At 41.7% G+C, this 15,350-nt stretch overlaps 1 protein-coding gene across 1 annotated transcript in view; it reads left to right on the top strand.

Annotated features, from left to right (window-relative positions):
* Positions 1–15,350, top strand: part of dnah2 (dynein, axonemal, heavy chain 2) — a gene marked incomplete at both ends in the record, with an annotated part of 38,381 nt that overhangs the window by 20,886 nt on the left and 2,145 nt on the right. The window contains 35 exons of the mRNA XM_080511900.1: positions 3–227; positions 516–620; positions 931–1,116; positions 1,250–1,335; positions 1,685–1,815; positions 1,939–2,088; positions 2,233–2,400; positions 2,609–2,769; positions 2,990–3,129; positions 3,418–3,550; positions 3,933–4,072; positions 4,577–4,787; positions 5,169–5,285; positions 5,548–5,689; positions 5,980–6,149; positions 6,395–6,511; positions 6,622–6,786; positions 7,094–7,216; positions 7,408–7,556; positions 7,761–7,827; positions 7,967–8,117; positions 8,215–8,363; positions 8,501–8,634; positions 9,207–9,351; positions 9,600–9,799; positions 10,133–10,259; positions 10,431–10,617; positions 11,447–11,595; positions 11,763–11,946; positions 12,087–12,277; positions 12,367–12,558; positions 12,855–13,039; positions 13,502–13,736; positions 14,206–14,357; positions 14,875–14,989. Of these exons, the coding sequence (XP_080368026.1) occupies positions 3–227; positions 516–620; positions 931–1,116; positions 1,250–1,335; positions 1,685–1,815; positions 1,939–2,088; positions 2,233–2,400; positions 2,609–2,769; positions 2,990–3,129; positions 3,418–3,550; positions 3,933–4,072; positions 4,577–4,787; positions 5,169–5,285; positions 5,548–5,689; positions 5,980–6,149; positions 6,395–6,511; positions 6,622–6,786; positions 7,094–7,216; positions 7,408–7,556; positions 7,761–7,827; positions 7,967–8,117; positions 8,215–8,363; positions 8,501–8,634; positions 9,207–9,351; positions 9,600–9,799; positions 10,133–10,259; positions 10,431–10,617; positions 11,447–11,595; positions 11,763–11,946; positions 12,087–12,277; positions 12,367–12,558; positions 12,855–13,039; positions 13,502–13,736; positions 14,206–14,357; positions 14,875–14,989 (5,382 nt within the window). The remainder of the gene's footprint in view (positions 1–2; positions 228–515; positions 621–930; positions 1,117–1,249; positions 1,336–1,684; positions 1,816–1,938; positions 2,089–2,232; positions 2,401–2,608; positions 2,770–2,989; positions 3,130–3,417; positions 3,551–3,932; positions 4,073–4,576; positions 4,788–5,168; positions 5,286–5,547; positions 5,690–5,979; positions 6,150–6,394; positions 6,512–6,621; positions 6,787–7,093; positions 7,217–7,407; positions 7,557–7,760; positions 7,828–7,966; positions 8,118–8,214; positions 8,364–8,500; positions 8,635–9,206; positions 9,352–9,599; positions 9,800–10,132; positions 10,260–10,430; positions 10,618–11,446; positions 11,596–11,762; positions 11,947–12,086; positions 12,278–12,366; positions 12,559–12,854; positions 13,040–13,501; positions 13,737–14,205; positions 14,358–14,874; positions 14,990–15,350) is intronic.

Raw genomic sequence — 15,350 nt, 5'->3', positions numbered from 1 at the left:
AGACCTCCTCCACTCACATCCAAACCATCATAGAGAGCCGACTAGAAAAGCGAACAAAAACTTTGTTTATACCCGCCGGTGGAAAGCGCCTGCTGTGCTTCCTGGATGACTTCAACATGCCAGCCCATGACCTCTTTGGCTCCCAGCCACCGCTGGAGCTGCTGCGCCACTGGACTGATTATGGCTTCTGGTACGACCATCAAAAACTGACCCGGAAGGTCATCAAGGTGAGAAATGGACCGTTCATGAAGTACTGTTAACATCAATGTTGAAATATGACCATGATGCATGTTTTATATTTTTAACACTGCTTTCATTACTTCTAAATATTGTGACTTCTTAACAATCATATTAACGCTCAGCTGTGTGTGTGTGTGTGTGTGTGTGTGTGTGTGTGTGTGTGTGTGTGTGTGTGTGTGTGTGTGTGTGTGTGTGTGTGTGTGTGTGTGTGCGTGTGTGCGTGTGTGCGTGCGCGCGCGTGCGTGCGTGCGTGCGTGCGTGCGTCTGTGTTTCAGGACATGGTCTTACTGACATCCATGGGGCCCCCCGGTGGAGGGAGGACTACAATTTCTCCCAGATTACAGAGTAGATTCAACCTCATAAATATGACCTTTCCCAATGTAAGTATTGTTTTGCCAATTAAAGAAAGTTAATTTTTTCTTATCAAATTACAAAAAACTCAAATTTAAGTTAGTGTCTTTTGTCTTGTCCTTTATCAGTTCCTTACAGTAGATTGTGGTATTCTTTCACTTGTTTTATATTCTTTTGTCATAATTTATTACTACTTTTTGGTCAGACCATACAAAAAAATGCTTGATTCATGATCAAATCTGCTGCAAAATGGCACTCTGTCTCAACATCCAGCCCTTCTGTTTTCTTTGGTTTGACTGTTTCTAATATTTGACCAATACATCTCCCCTTTGCATGTAGGAATTGCAGATCAAAAGTATCTATACCACCATGATGAATCAAAAGTTTCAGGACTTTCAGGAGTTGAAGCCCATTGGGAAAATCCTGACTGAGGCCACGCTGGAGCTCTACTATGCTGTCACTGCTTGTTTTCGTCCTACTCCAGCCAAGATACACTACCTCTTCAACCTCAGGGACATCTCTAAGGTACACAAAAATGGAAGAATATACAGTGGTTTATTTCCTTCGGGGAATATGCACGGGAACACCGAAACCTAACACCTTGTTATCGTCTCCAAATGTTAGATAATGGTGTGTGTTTCTTGTTTATCTCTTCCAGGTGTTTCAGGGCCTACTTAGAGCTCACCCAGATTTCCATGATGCTAAAAGCAACATTGCAAGACTGTGGATCCATGAGTGCTTTAGGTAAGAAAATGTTTTATTTTTCACAAACTCCCATTGTCATCTGGCATATCGAAGTCATAGCAGTTCAACTTCAGTATTGATTATTATTTGTTGATTTTTTTTATGGGGCAGTGGTGGCTTATAAGTTTTTGAAGCAAGTCCCAGTTCATCTCTGGTCTGTGGGGGTAAAATTAACTCTCATCACCTCCACCACAGAGAGCCCTTGAGCAAGGCCCTTAAATCCCGAGTACTACCCAGGCACTGCACAGTGGCTGCCTGTCAGCTTCAAAGCAAAGTACCAATCTTACTGTACCACAGCCTAAAAGTGGCAGATTAAATAATTCCTTCTTCAAAATGTTGTCACTTTCAGAGTCTTCTCAGATCGCCTTGTGAATCAAAGTGACATGGATACCTTCATAGCTTTGCTTGGAGAAAAACTGAACTCTCACTTTGACATCTCGTTCCACAAAATCTGCCCAAACAAGCAACGGCCAATATTTGGTACTGCACACCTGCATACACATATGAGCACCGCAATGCCTTTAGCCAGCTCTTGGTGCATAAAGTATTACTATCACTATACTACTAAAGTTGTGGATGTGTTTTTATCTCTCTGTGTGTCAGGTGATTTCATGAGTGATGCCTCTGTGTATGAGGACCTGCTGGACATGAAAGCTCTCAAGACGTTCATGGAAAAGCAGTTTGAGGGTTACAACCAGACACCTGGCGTAGTGTCCATGAGCCCGGTGCTCTTCCAAGACGCCATTGAACACAGTGCGTCTGCAACACTGCACGCACTCTCGTGTGCAAAAGTGTGATCAACTGGGAATGAGATAAAGCAGTAGAAACAAAAATATAGGTATAAATGGTTGCATTTGAGGTAAATTGTATGATTTTTTTTTTTCTTTCAATCAACAGTAACACGCATTGTACGGGTGATCAGTCAGCCTAGAGGCAACATGGCTGTGGTTGGTGTCGGAGGCTGTGGTAAACGGAGTCTGTCCAAGATAGCGGCCTTTATCTGTGGGTACCAGTTGTTTGAGGTGGAGGTCACCAACCAGTACCGCAAACAGGAGTTTAGAGAAGGTGAGAGCCAATACTTTGCCAGTTATTTTACAAAGCTCTGTCCAAAATCCCCCCAAAAAAGGCATTCTCCAAAATAAAAAATGAATTTTGAACATTGTGACAGTGTTGGATGATGTTCAGTGTGAGCGCTTACAGAGGTGGGTCACCAAGGTGACATTCTTAATCACCGTTATGTACTCTAAATGTTTTTTTTCTCCTTTGCTTTCAGACATCAAGAAGCTGTATCGTTTGACTGGAGTAGACAACAAGCCCACGGTCTTCCTTTTCAATGACAACCAGATAAAAGACGAAGCCTTCCTCGAGGACATCAGTAACATCATGAGCTCTGCAGAGGTACCTAACCTCTACAAGCAGGACGAGTTTGCTGAGGTTTGTACGATCTTCAATTTACTTTTTGTCTTTGTGTCTATCAAGACCAAGCGTATATCTCAGTCTAACCTATTTAAATATCACCAAGTGTAAAAAAAGTGTTTACTTGTTAAAAAACCTTTTTTCGCATACTTCTTCAAAGAGGTTGAAGAAATCTGTTATTTATAGATATCAAATATGTCCATTTCTTTCTGCTTTTCTACATGCTTTCTGCCTGTAGGTATGCGAGGCTCTGTCAGACTCTGCTAGGAAAGACAAAGTGCCAGAGACTCCCGACTCCTTGTTCAGCTACTTGATCGAGCGAGTCAGGAACAACCTGCACGTCGTGCTCTGTATGAGTCCAATAGGAGAACCCTTCAGGTAGATTGAACCTATCATAGCATTTCCAAATGACATGGATGCAGTGACTGAGAGAGTGTGCTATTTGTGCACGCACACACACCTGCATTCACTTCTTGATATTTTTCTTCATTGTGCCTTGATGACTTTGTTGTAATTAGTGGCACAGTGTTGCATGTGCATACCTTGATTATTCTCCTCAGTTGGTTTCTCGAACCATCTTCCTTAATGCTTAGTGCGACGGTTAATGATGATGGTTAACTACAAATTCTGTCTGAATAAAACACATGAATGACTGCTTGCCAAAAGGAACCACATCCTTCAGTACCCTGCCCTTGTCAACTGCACCACCATCGACTGGTTCTGTGAATTTCACAAAGTCGCGCTGCTGGAAGTAGCCGAGTGGTTTTTGGACGGACTGGAGCTGGGCTCCATGGAAGAGGTGAGGCATTCGTGCACAGTTCCTTACACATTTTTGTGCTGATTTTTTTTAGTTCATATGTAACTTTAGCTTCATAGGGCTGAAAAATTGTAGTATAGTATACAGAAGATTAAGAGGTCTGAAGGGATGCACAATATGATGAAACATGAATCAACCTTTATTCTAGGATCCTAATAATTGTGGCCATGCAGTTTAATGGCCCACACAGTACACAATGTCTCCAAACTGGGCTTCATGTACTCTTTTGTACTGTTTTTCAAAAAGGCCTATTCTATTTGCCAACACCTGCTAATGAAGTACAAAATATATTACATGGTTTTAAGTTATTTAGGCTGGGGTCTCTGTTCACAAGTGCTTGTATGTGTGCTTCATCCTCTTGTAGATTCAGACAAAGATTGCTGGCATCTTTGTATCAATACACGAGTCAGTGGCTCAGATCTCACAAAAGATGAATTTGGAGATGAGGAGGAAAAACTATGTGACACCAGCGAACTACCTGGAGTTGGTGTCTGGATACAAGAAGTAAGCACTTTCATACTCCCTCCTAAACCAAATGGTGCTCTGCTTTTCTCCCTTCTTTAGGAAAATCGTGAGTATTCATGTAGGTTTTCACAGTCTCGTGGTTCAGAAATCCATTCTCAAGTGTCGCTGATATAGATGTTGAGTGCACAAAGTGTACTGGTCCAGATTTAAGACAAGGATGTTATTTCCTGGAAAGAGATGTCAAAATAGAGACGTCCTATATATGAATTATCGGGCCTATTTTGAGTTCTGCAGTACAGTACAAGGTCCTCAGAAACAAGGGGAACATGCTGTATGTGGTCATGTCATGAATATGTCGAATGTAAAGTGATCAGACCAGCGGGATGACAAGGCAGCTTTGAGAGCTGGAAATTGTTATTAAGGCTATAAAATGATCCACCTGGAAAAATGTTTACAACTGCTGTTTGATTCCAAATGTGTTTATTATCTATATTTTAGAAAATCTCATGTTGTCAATCTGGAGTGACATTTGTGTCCCTGCAGGTTATTGACAGAGAAACGCAGTGTGTTGGGGGAGCAGGTGAGCAGGCTGCGTAACTGCCTTCTTAAGCTCAGTGACACACGAAGGAACGTGGAGGCCATGTCTGTGGAGCTCATGGAGGCCAAGGAGCAGGTGGCCAAGTCCGAAAAAGAATGCGACGAATGCTTCTCTGTCATCGTACAACAGAAAAGAGAAGTTGACAAGCAGCAGAAGGTACGTTTCATTAACATGCACAAGCTCACATAATACCAAATAGATAGGATTATTATGACCAGTAACAACATGCATGCAAAACCACCGTAGCAGTATGATTGGATCGCAGTGCTGTGATCGACACATTCTGATTGACAGACAATATGGGTGAATGAACCGAGCTGACATTTTCTTATCTGCAGTGTAATTGTTTTCATGGAAAATTGCAAGAACTGACGAAAGTCGGTTGAAAATAATGTGATTGAGTTTATAAACTGGCCTTTAACACATGCTATTGCAAAAAATGCTTCATTTCTGTATGTTTCTGTCCCAGGTAGATTGTTGAAAGAGTCTTTGAACAATCAATAACACACTGGTGGATATTTGTCCGTCTCTGTATAGATGGTGAGTGCCAGCAGTGAGAAAATTAAGGCAGAAGAGTCGGAGTGTAAAGCCATAGCCCATAATGCACAGATAGACTTGGACGAGGCGCTGCCTGCCCTGGAAGAGGCCATGAAGGTAGATCAAGTTTTTCCTCTGCCATCTCTTATTTTCAATGCTGTAAATGTCGAATAGCAATTGTGAAAATACAAAGACTAATTACGTTGAATACACAGACTAATTCATTGAATACTAAGACAGAGGTTAATTACATGTTTTTGACAAAAACAACTGCTGTTCATGATGTGTTTACTGTTGTGCTACTTCAGTAGCACAACAGGTTCTGAATCACACGTTACTGCTCTGCCCTCCAACATCAACGCTCTTGTTTCCCACACAGGCTCTGGAGTCTCTGAATAAGGGGGACATGACAGAGATCAAGTCGTATAGCCGTCCTCCCGCACTCGTGGAGACAGTGATGCAGGCTGTTATGACCCTTCTGGGGAAAGACCCTACTTGGTCGGAGGCAAAGAGGCAGCTGGGTAAGACGTAGCATTAAAACAATGTCAGTCGGTAAAAGCAGTAAAGGAACTGTAAATACCCAACTGTTCTGACAATGGCCAGAATAAGCAGTGCAGATTGTGGACTGTTACACTTGTTTTCCCAGTGCAACAGTTGATTGGGAAGTGGTGAGCTTCGCACTTTAATGTTATATTCTTGTGCAGCACTTTGGTCAACTATACTAAAATGTGAAGTTTTTATTGTGTGCTATAGAAAGTCCAAACTCAGTGCGTGCTCAAACATGTAACCACAATCAAATGTTCCTTTGCAGGTGAGGCTAACTTCATCAAAACACTGGTGAACTTTGACAAGGACAATATATCGGACCGTGTGTGGAAGAAAATTGGAAAGTACTGCAAACAGGCTGACTTCCAGCCAGATATCATTGGAAAGGTTTCAGTGGCTGCCAAGTCTCTTTGCATGTGGGTCAGAGCCATACAGGTAAATGGGTGTCTGCTGGCTTGCAAAACAAGCCAGCAGACACAGTATCATTCTTGCTTAGGGTGGAAAAGATTGTGATTTGAGTTCTTGGGTGAACCGCAAATTGATATGAACCATTGATGTTAAGTGGGTAATCTAGGGAGTCTTCCAAGGTCGAGGGTTCAATTGACCGTCTCACTCTGCCGCTATGTCAAAATCTTTATTGCTTGTTTCTTGCTTTGACTTCCAATTTGTTTAAATTCTAGGTGTATGGGCATGTCTACAGGGTTGTAGAGCCAAAGAGAGCTCAGCTCAATACTGTCATGGCCCAGCTTCGAGACAAACAGGCTGCTCTGGCTGACGCTCAGAACAAACAGCAACAGGTATGAAGCTCAGCTCATCGAGCAACCACCCAATGGATGTGTCGATGCTATCTCAAGTCCAGTTTGTCTGTCAGGTCGCAAGTAATGTGTGCGTTTGCTTGTACAATCAGCTGGCAGAGAAGCTCGACGAGCTGAAAAAGCAGCACGACGAGAAAGTGGCTATAAAAAGAAGTTTGAGGATTAAATCAGAAGAGATGGAGCTGAAAATGAACCGAGCCGACAAGCTGGTGACTGGACTCACTGGAGAGAGAATCCGCTGGGAGGAGAAAGTCACTGTACGTCACACACATACACACACAGCAATGGAAAGATGGAAAATTGCAGAAAATTTTGGAAACTTCAAAGCAGTTCAGCTGCAGAAAAGACTTAAAATATGAATGTAATATGCTCTTGTAAGACAATGTCCCAGAATTTCTGAGAGGGTGTTCATATCTTAATCAACCATAAAGACCTTCTCTTTGAATTCATCAGAGTTATTTGGAAGTAAAACTCTATAGTTGTGAAACTTACATTAAGCATGGTGGTCTATATTTTCTATACTGCCGGTTTTATCATCTGCGCATTCATTTCATTCATGTTCAGGGTCTTGAACAAAACATGGGATACCTGGTGGGCGACTGTTTGCTGGCAGCATCTTTCCTCTCCTACATGGGACCGTTCCTATCCCATTATAGAGATGAGCTGCTCATCATGTGGAAGAAGGAGGTCAGATGCACTCACACTACATAAATATATGGAGTATATTCTTATGTACAGGGCAGTGAAATGTAAATGGGTTGTTTTCTGTTTAGGAAAATGTCTTCCTATATGATTAAACAGATTACAGTTATAGTGTCATGATTTGGTGAAACAGTTGTTTGTTTTTGCTCCCTGTCTTTTCTCCTCTTGGGCCTTAGCTTCAGGATTCGGGGATCCCCTACACACCAGGTTTCAGTTTTGCAGAGTTTCTTGCCAACCCAACAGTGGTGAAGGACTGGAATATTCAGGGTCTGCCCTCCGATGCATTTTCTACTGAGAACGGATTAATTGTCACTCGTGGAAACCGGTCAGTGAATGTTAGAAAAACAATTATATTATGTGTTTATCACAGATATTAACGGCTTTTCTAAATATATTTGTTACATTTAGATTTTTTGTTGTTGTTTGTGTTTGCATTCACAAGACAAAACATGATACATGCATTGATTACAGACTCACTTGATCTATTCTTTATTGGGGTTTTTTTTGTTTGTTTATTTTTGCATCCAAGATGGCCACTAATGATCGACCCACAGGGCCAAGCTCTGAAGTGGATCCAGAAAATGGAATCAAAGAAGGTGAGATGCTGACACATGGCACTCTATTACGTCTTCAACGTAATGAACAATACAAGGCTGATCAAATGGTTGCCAGAACACCACTGTGCAGCTCCTGATTCTGGTGTATTTCTGTGTGCGTCACATTCTGTACCTACAGGATCTGAAAGTTATCAACTTTCAAATGCCGGACTACCTGCAAATGCTGGAGAATGCCATTCAGCTTGGGAATCCCGTTTTGCTGCAGAATGTGCAGGAACAGCTGGACCCCTCACTCACCCCAATTCTCCATAAGTCCGTGAAACGGAAAGGTCTGGAACACACTTTCACACTGAAGCGTTCACAAATTAAACATTTAAAAAGCTAAATTTGTGTGAACATGTCTACATTTGTGTGTTTTCTTTCCAGGTGGCAGGCTGCTAATGAAGCTGGGTGATCGGGAGGTGGAGTACAGTCCAGAGTTTCGCTTTTATATTACCACCAAGATGTCTAACCCCCACTTCACACAAGAGATCTCATCAAAGACTACAATCATCAATTTTGCTGTCAAGGAACAGGTGTGAGAGAGTGTGTGTGTTTGTGTTTGTGTGGTTTCCCTATGTTTTACACTTACTCTGAAACTGCCCAGTTTCGGTGTATGTTTGTCCTACTGCCTAAAACACATCGTCTTTGGGATTTGTGTGTGTCTGTGCAGGGCCTGGAAGCTCAACTGCTGGGAATTGTGGTGCGTAAAGAGCGCAGAGAGCTGGAAGAGCAGAAGGACTCTCTGGTGATCAGCATTGCTTCTGGCAGGAGAAACCTGCAGGACCTGGAGGATGAGATCCTCAGGTAGTTGAGATTATTTTTATAATGACTTTTAAAGTGATAAATAAATAAATAAATAAATTAATTAATTAATTAAGCTCCGGGCAGCTAATGGGAGTCAAGAGTCTTGCTCGGGGTGATCTGGAAGCTGTGAGATTTGAACCTGCAGGATTCTGATCCCACATCTGTTTCTCTAAGCTCAAGGCCACCGCTGCTCCAAAAATGTTGTACATTCTTGCCGTCATAAACAAGCAGACACTGTTAATGCTGTATCAATGACGACCTAAAGTCACAAAATACTTCAGTGCCGCTCATTTTGCAGCTTTATGTATATATTCTTACAGTGTTAATCCTCTGAGACGTTATTCGTCCAAGTGGCTAATAACACTTTCACCCACTAAGTGCAACTGTGTGCAAATGATCTATTACTCAGTTTATGCCTGTGCGTAACAGTTTTTACTGTATGACGTCTTTTGCGCTTTGCCTCCTTTTTTTTTTCTTGAGCTTACTTCTCAGCATGACACCGCTCTTAATTCTTTGTTGTTTTTTTCTTTCTTTTTTCTTTATATCAATGTCTCTTATGTTGACCCTACCAGACTGCTGAGTGAGGCGACTGGCTCACTGCTGGACGATGCTCAGCTTTTAAACACCCTGCAGACATCCAAAATGACAGCGGCTGAGGTTTCAGAGCAGTTGGAGAGCAGCGAACAGACTGAACTCAAGATCGACTCTGCAAGAGAGGTGCTGCAGTAGTGCTGAAGCGAAACAGAAGTTATTCACTACATTTGTCATTTTGCCACAAATATCTCATGTTATCTTTACTACCTGTTACTTACTTACTGTAACTGAAATTAGAATAGAATTAATATTGTTGTCAAAAGAAATGCTGTTGTTACATTTTTTACAGTCCACATACTCATAGTTTTCTAAATTGCTTTTGTTAATTCTGAATATTGGTGGAGAGGAATTAAAGTATTCTGTGTTCACAGGCCTACCGCCCATGTGCCCAGCGAGCCTGCATTCTCTACATCATTCAGAACGACATGAGCAGCCTCAATCCGATGTATCAGTTCTCTTTGGATGCCTACATTAACTTGTTCATCCTGAGTATAGAAAAAAGCAAGCGCAGCTACAAGCTGGAGGAAAGGGTCGCCAACCTCAATGAGTACCACACATATGCGGTGTATAGGTGAGCATCAGGAGGTATCTTTTCAAATCTTTTAAATAATCTCCAGCCAGGTCACTTTACATTCACACCATCAGGCGATTTTGTGTCGTTTCATCGACTTCAAATGCATGTTTCTGTGCATGTGGGCGTGAACAAGACCCTGAAAAAGCCCCACAAATAGAGGCTGAGTTTGTCCTCGTAGTCACACAAACACCAGAAATGAGCACTTACAGTACATGTAGTACAAAGTGAAAAATAGCTGATGAAAGACCACTTTATATGAAATGTATGAACTAGTATGACACATTTTGAATGGACTGAAACTTGTCTAATGTGGCGTTTTGTCTTGCACAGGTACACGTGCCGCGCTCTGTTTGATGTTCACAAGATGCTTTTCAGCTTCCAGATGAGTGTCAAAATCATGGAGATGGCTGGCAAACTCAACATGGATGAGTACAACTTCTTTCTTCGGGGGGGAGTGGTACGGAACACCAAGTACACCCATGCATTGCTTTTGATTTTGAGATAGTCCAACAGGACAAACTTAACGGCGCAGATGCTTTGTGATTTATGCATTGGATGTGTGACCTACTTTTTGATGGAGTGATAAAAAAAAAAAACACGAAACAAACTGTTTTGTTTGTGTTTCTAGGTGCTAAATAAGAAGAGTCAGATGGTTCACTCGTGTCCCAATTGGTTGACAGAGTGCAGCTGGGATAACATCACAGAACTGGATAAGCTCCACAACTTCCGTGGCATCATACTCTCTTTTGAGCTGTATCCTCAAGAGTGGCACACCTGGTTCACCAGCTCTGAGCCGGAGAAAGCTCGACTACCACGTCAGTGTCTTTTTGGTGTTTTCACTGCCTTGATAGTTTGCTACTGAAAGAAATTGTTCCTGAAGCATGAAACATGCCGCTGTTGCTCCAGAACCAACCCAACAGAGGAGATCAGCATAGCCTCATCTTTACTCTCCTTTAAAAGTATCTCTCTTCTACAACCAAATGTATCTTTAAAAATCTTTGGACCTAAATAATGCTGTAAACGGATAGATTAGATGGATTACTTTTGTTGTTATTCTGACAATTTACATCAAACATGTACTGCAGAGCAAAATTTCAATGCAGGGCAAAAGCAAGGCGATAAACACACAATTTAAAAAGTACCCAAGATTAAAATACTTAAAAAGCACCTGAGATAAAATAAGGTGCGAAAAATACAGTGTTATAATAAATATGTAGAAATGAGTTAAAACAGAGTATAAATACGTTAAAACAGAATGATTGCTTTTTTTTTAATACAGCATAAATTCATTGAAATACATTCTTAATAGTCCCTTGAAAAGCAGTGAAAACAGCAGTTTAATGAGTTTAAACGCACCCCTCCAGACTGGATATAAAAAAATGTACACGTCCGAGCAAAAGAGCATGTTTGGTTTCTCTTGTTAAACATAGTAGTGTTCAGACATTTACAAATGTGTGTTGTGTGTCTCTCTCATTGAATCATCGCTGCATGACGGAACTTGAGAGTTCCCCCATTATTTCTTTCATCCAGCACCTTTTATACTTTTTTGTTACTCAGTTCTCTTAATATTCCATATATGTTTCTGCCCTCCTTCACCCTGGAATATCCTTGCATTAACTTTCCTCTCTGTTTCGTTCCCTCTAGATGACTGGGACGTCAACTGCAATGAGTTCCAGAAGATGCTGATCGTGCGTTCTCTGCGTCAGGACCGCATCTCTTTCTGCGTCGCCTCCTTCGTCGCTTGCCACCTCGGCGGACGCTTTGTAGAACCGCCTGACCTCGACATGAATGCGGTGAGTGACAGCTGTATCCATTTCATCCTATTTCTGTCTTGAGCATCAGTTCAGAAGGTTTCAATTTTACGTGTATTAGGAGTCAATAAGTTTTCTTTTTTCGTCTCATCCATCCTCACTTTCCTCTTTTTTGCTGACTACACTTTAATCTTCTTTTTTCCCCCCAGGTTTTGGAGGAATCCACCAACTCTACTCCTCTGATCTTTGTTCTGTCGCCTGGCGTGGACCCCACAGGGGCCCTGCAGCAACTGGCTGAGGCCTCTGGCATGAGCAAGCATTTGCACGCTCTCTCGCTGGGTCAGGGACAGGTCCCCATTGCCAAGTCACTGATAGAAGAGGGTGTCAAGAATGGTGCGCGATTGCTTGTTTTATAAGCTCACTATAATGTATTTATAACTTTGAAAGCTGTCTGTGCGTTCACAAAGTTAGGGTTTTTTTGGGTTTTTTTTTTTAACGATCACTGAAGGGATTCTAAACACTCTTCTGCTCAGGTCATTGGGTTTTCCTTGCCAACTGCCATCTGTCCCTGCAATGGATGCATGAGCTGAACAAACTGGTCAAGCAGCTACAAATGCAGGAGTGCCATCCTGACTTCAGGCTGTGGCTCAGTTCTTCAGCACACCCCAACTTTCCCCTCTCCATTCTCCAGACTGGCATCAAGATGACCACCGAGCCACAAAAGGTGTGCAGGGTCACATACGCAAACGCTCGTGTTTCGACTCAGTCACCTTGGAGGAGTTTCCGTGACACTGGTCTTTTGTTTGTCCTCAGGGACTGAAAGCCAACGTGAAGCGTCTGTACCAGCTGGTGACGGAGACTCAGTTTGCCCGCTGCTCTAAACCAGCTATCTACAGGAAGCTCCTCTTCTGCCTCTGCTTTTTCCACAGTATCCTTCTGGAGAGGAAGAAGTTCATGCAGTTGGGCTGGAACAATGTTTATGGCTTCAACAATTCTGACTTTGAGGTCAGATGTTCATTTAATACCAAATACAAACAGAGCTCTCTCAAAGCGAGATAAAGAATAATAAATAATTACTAATTAAATTTTTTATGCTAACAGACTATTAATCTGTGGTGTCATTAATCAAACCATTTCCATCAATCAACAGTCAAGTGCTTTAAAATGCAGGTGACATAATTGTCACATTGAACGTTATAGCACATTTCCTCTGTATTGTATGTCTGGTTCAAGCTGTACAGATTTTTGTTCTCCTATTTGTAACCGAGTCGTTCTCTGCTGTGTGTCATTGTCCTTCCTAGATGAGTGAGAGTCTGCTGTGTATGTACCTGGATCAGTATAAGGAAATTCCCTGGCATGCACTCAAAAACCTCATTGCTGACATCGTCTATGGAGGACATATCACAGACGAGTGGGACAGACGCCTCCTAACAACATACATAGATGATTATTTCTGTGACGGTGCAGTAAACCAGCATTTCTTCAAGTGAGACACTGTCACACACTCATATTTCAGCCATATTTTATTTTATGAGTTGCATTCTCAAATGCCTTTAAAACATGGAATTTTTGTTTTATGAACTGAAGGACACAACCTGACTTCTAAATACTTAGTTTGTCACATTCACACAGTTTAAGTAGAAAACACAACTGAGCCTCCTTGCTTGTTGCAGTGTGTTAGTACCACCAAGTGGACAAACTCATTACTGCCACTTAAAACAGCATAAAACACTGCTAAAAACATTGTCAGGTGATAATTGAAATTTTAAAGGGGAACCTGGAGAACATGCAAGCCCCACACAAACACGATAAAGTGAGATTTTTTAACCACTACACCAAATGTGGCCTGCACATGTTTAATTTAAATGCATATAAATAATCTCAAATAATCAAATCATATTTTGTTTTTCATGTGCCTGTTGTTCTGGTTTCCTTGTTTTTCTGTCAGATTGTCCAGCTTGCCTTTTTATTACATCCCCCGTGATGGTTCTCTGGCCATTTACAAGGAGTATATCGACACGCTGCCACCCACAGACAACCCGGAGGTGTTTGGGCAACACCCTAATGCCGGCATTGCAAGTCAGATCGCTGAGACGCAGACTCTGTTCGACACCCTCCTCTCCCTGCAGCCCCAGGTCACCAGTGGCACTGCCGCTATGGCCCGGCCCAGTAGGGAAGAGAAGGTGAGAGGCGATGCAGGGGCGACAGTAGTTGAGTGAATTGAATAGATTGTTTTGTCTTAATCCATTATCTTTGTGGAAATAATGTTGTGGCAAACTCTAACACTATTCTGATAATTCTGTCATCAAATTATTTTTTTCAGTCTTTATGTTGAGTGAATTGAAATTAAAGGTCAGAATATTAAGATTGTGATAAACAACAACCGGTTGATTCCTCTGACATGCCATTTGGATGATTTTGTGATTGTCATTCAACATGTTTGTTCTGTTTGAGGTCAAGCTATTGCTGTTTTATCACATGAGGCAGTATCATCTCCTATGGTTTCTATTGAAGCCAGTGCCTAGTTGATGTTATGTTTGAGCAAGAGAAACATGCACTTGATGCAAGTTTTTATTCTATTAATAATGTGACTTCATGGCATTTTGTTTGCTGTAATATGGCTGTTGCGCAACATCTCACGCCTGTTTGTAGGTGTTGGAGCTGTTGGCTGATGTCCGTGACAAGATCCCAGAATGCATTGACTACGAGCAAACCTGGTCATTTCTACAGGACAATCCTTCACCTCTTGACCTGGTTCTGCTACAAGAGATCCAAAGATACAACTCTGTGCTGACCACTATCGAGTACGACCTCCATGTGTTTGTGTGTTTGTGTCAAAATCTCATCATTTTAAATGAAATCAGAAATTCAGTGCCACGTGCAATTAAAAAGGAAGGAATTTGAGTGAGGGAACATTTTGCTTAATTACAATGAAGCCACTGTGATATTTATATATGATGTAAAACAGCCTGAATTCAATGGTATAGAATTGATAATAATAATATTAATAATAATAATACTTTTTGTGGTATAGAGCTTTTCAGGACACTCAGACATTTTACATCTTCACATTATAAAATCAGCAAGCATAAAATGGAGAAACATCATAAAAACAGTCATACATCAAGAGTGATCTGTTCAAGGTGTAACCAGTCTTCACCAAGTCAGCTGGGATCTTCTTCAGGATCCCCACCACTTGAGTTGGATAAAGCAGTGGAGCAGATAATGATCGCAAATGATAATAACCAGTATCAGACTAAGAAACAGAAACTAGGGGATTCCTGTCCTTGTTGCTTTAAGTTTTTGTATGTGTGTATTTAGTTCATCCCTGCTGGAGCTTGAGAAGGGGATCCAAGGTTCAATTTTAATGACATCCAGCATGGAAGAGACCTTCAATTGCATCCACGATGGTCGCGTCCCACGTCTGTGGCAGAAGGTGTGTGTACACACCGAGCACCCACAACTCTCTTTTTCACAAGCTCACTTTATTGCTTTCATTTTACATTGATTGTATGTCTTCATTTGGCTGCTTGAGGCAAAATCTTCACCTTCTAACTTCATAAATAGATGAATATATCATCATGCCTCTTTGATGGAATTGCAGTATGGGAATTTAAACTCCCTGAGAGACCACACCTGCTCGCCACTTCTTATCTGACTGCATGAAGTTGGCAGACACCAGCCAGGATGAAGTGCTGCTCGGATCAATAATAATGTGAATAAGATATGCAAAAAAAGTGGTTGTGTTCAGTCAGGATTAGAATGATAAGTGAATGCTTTGAAAAACAAATACTGTG

This window comes from Blennius ocellaris, assembly GCF_963422515.1.
Source record: "Blennius ocellaris genome assembly, chromosome: 16".
Taxonomy (NCBI): domain Eukaryota; kingdom Metazoa; phylum Chordata; class Actinopteri; order Blenniiformes; family Blenniidae; genus Blennius; species Blennius ocellaris.
This window is presented reverse-complemented; position numbering and strand designations above follow the sequence as displayed.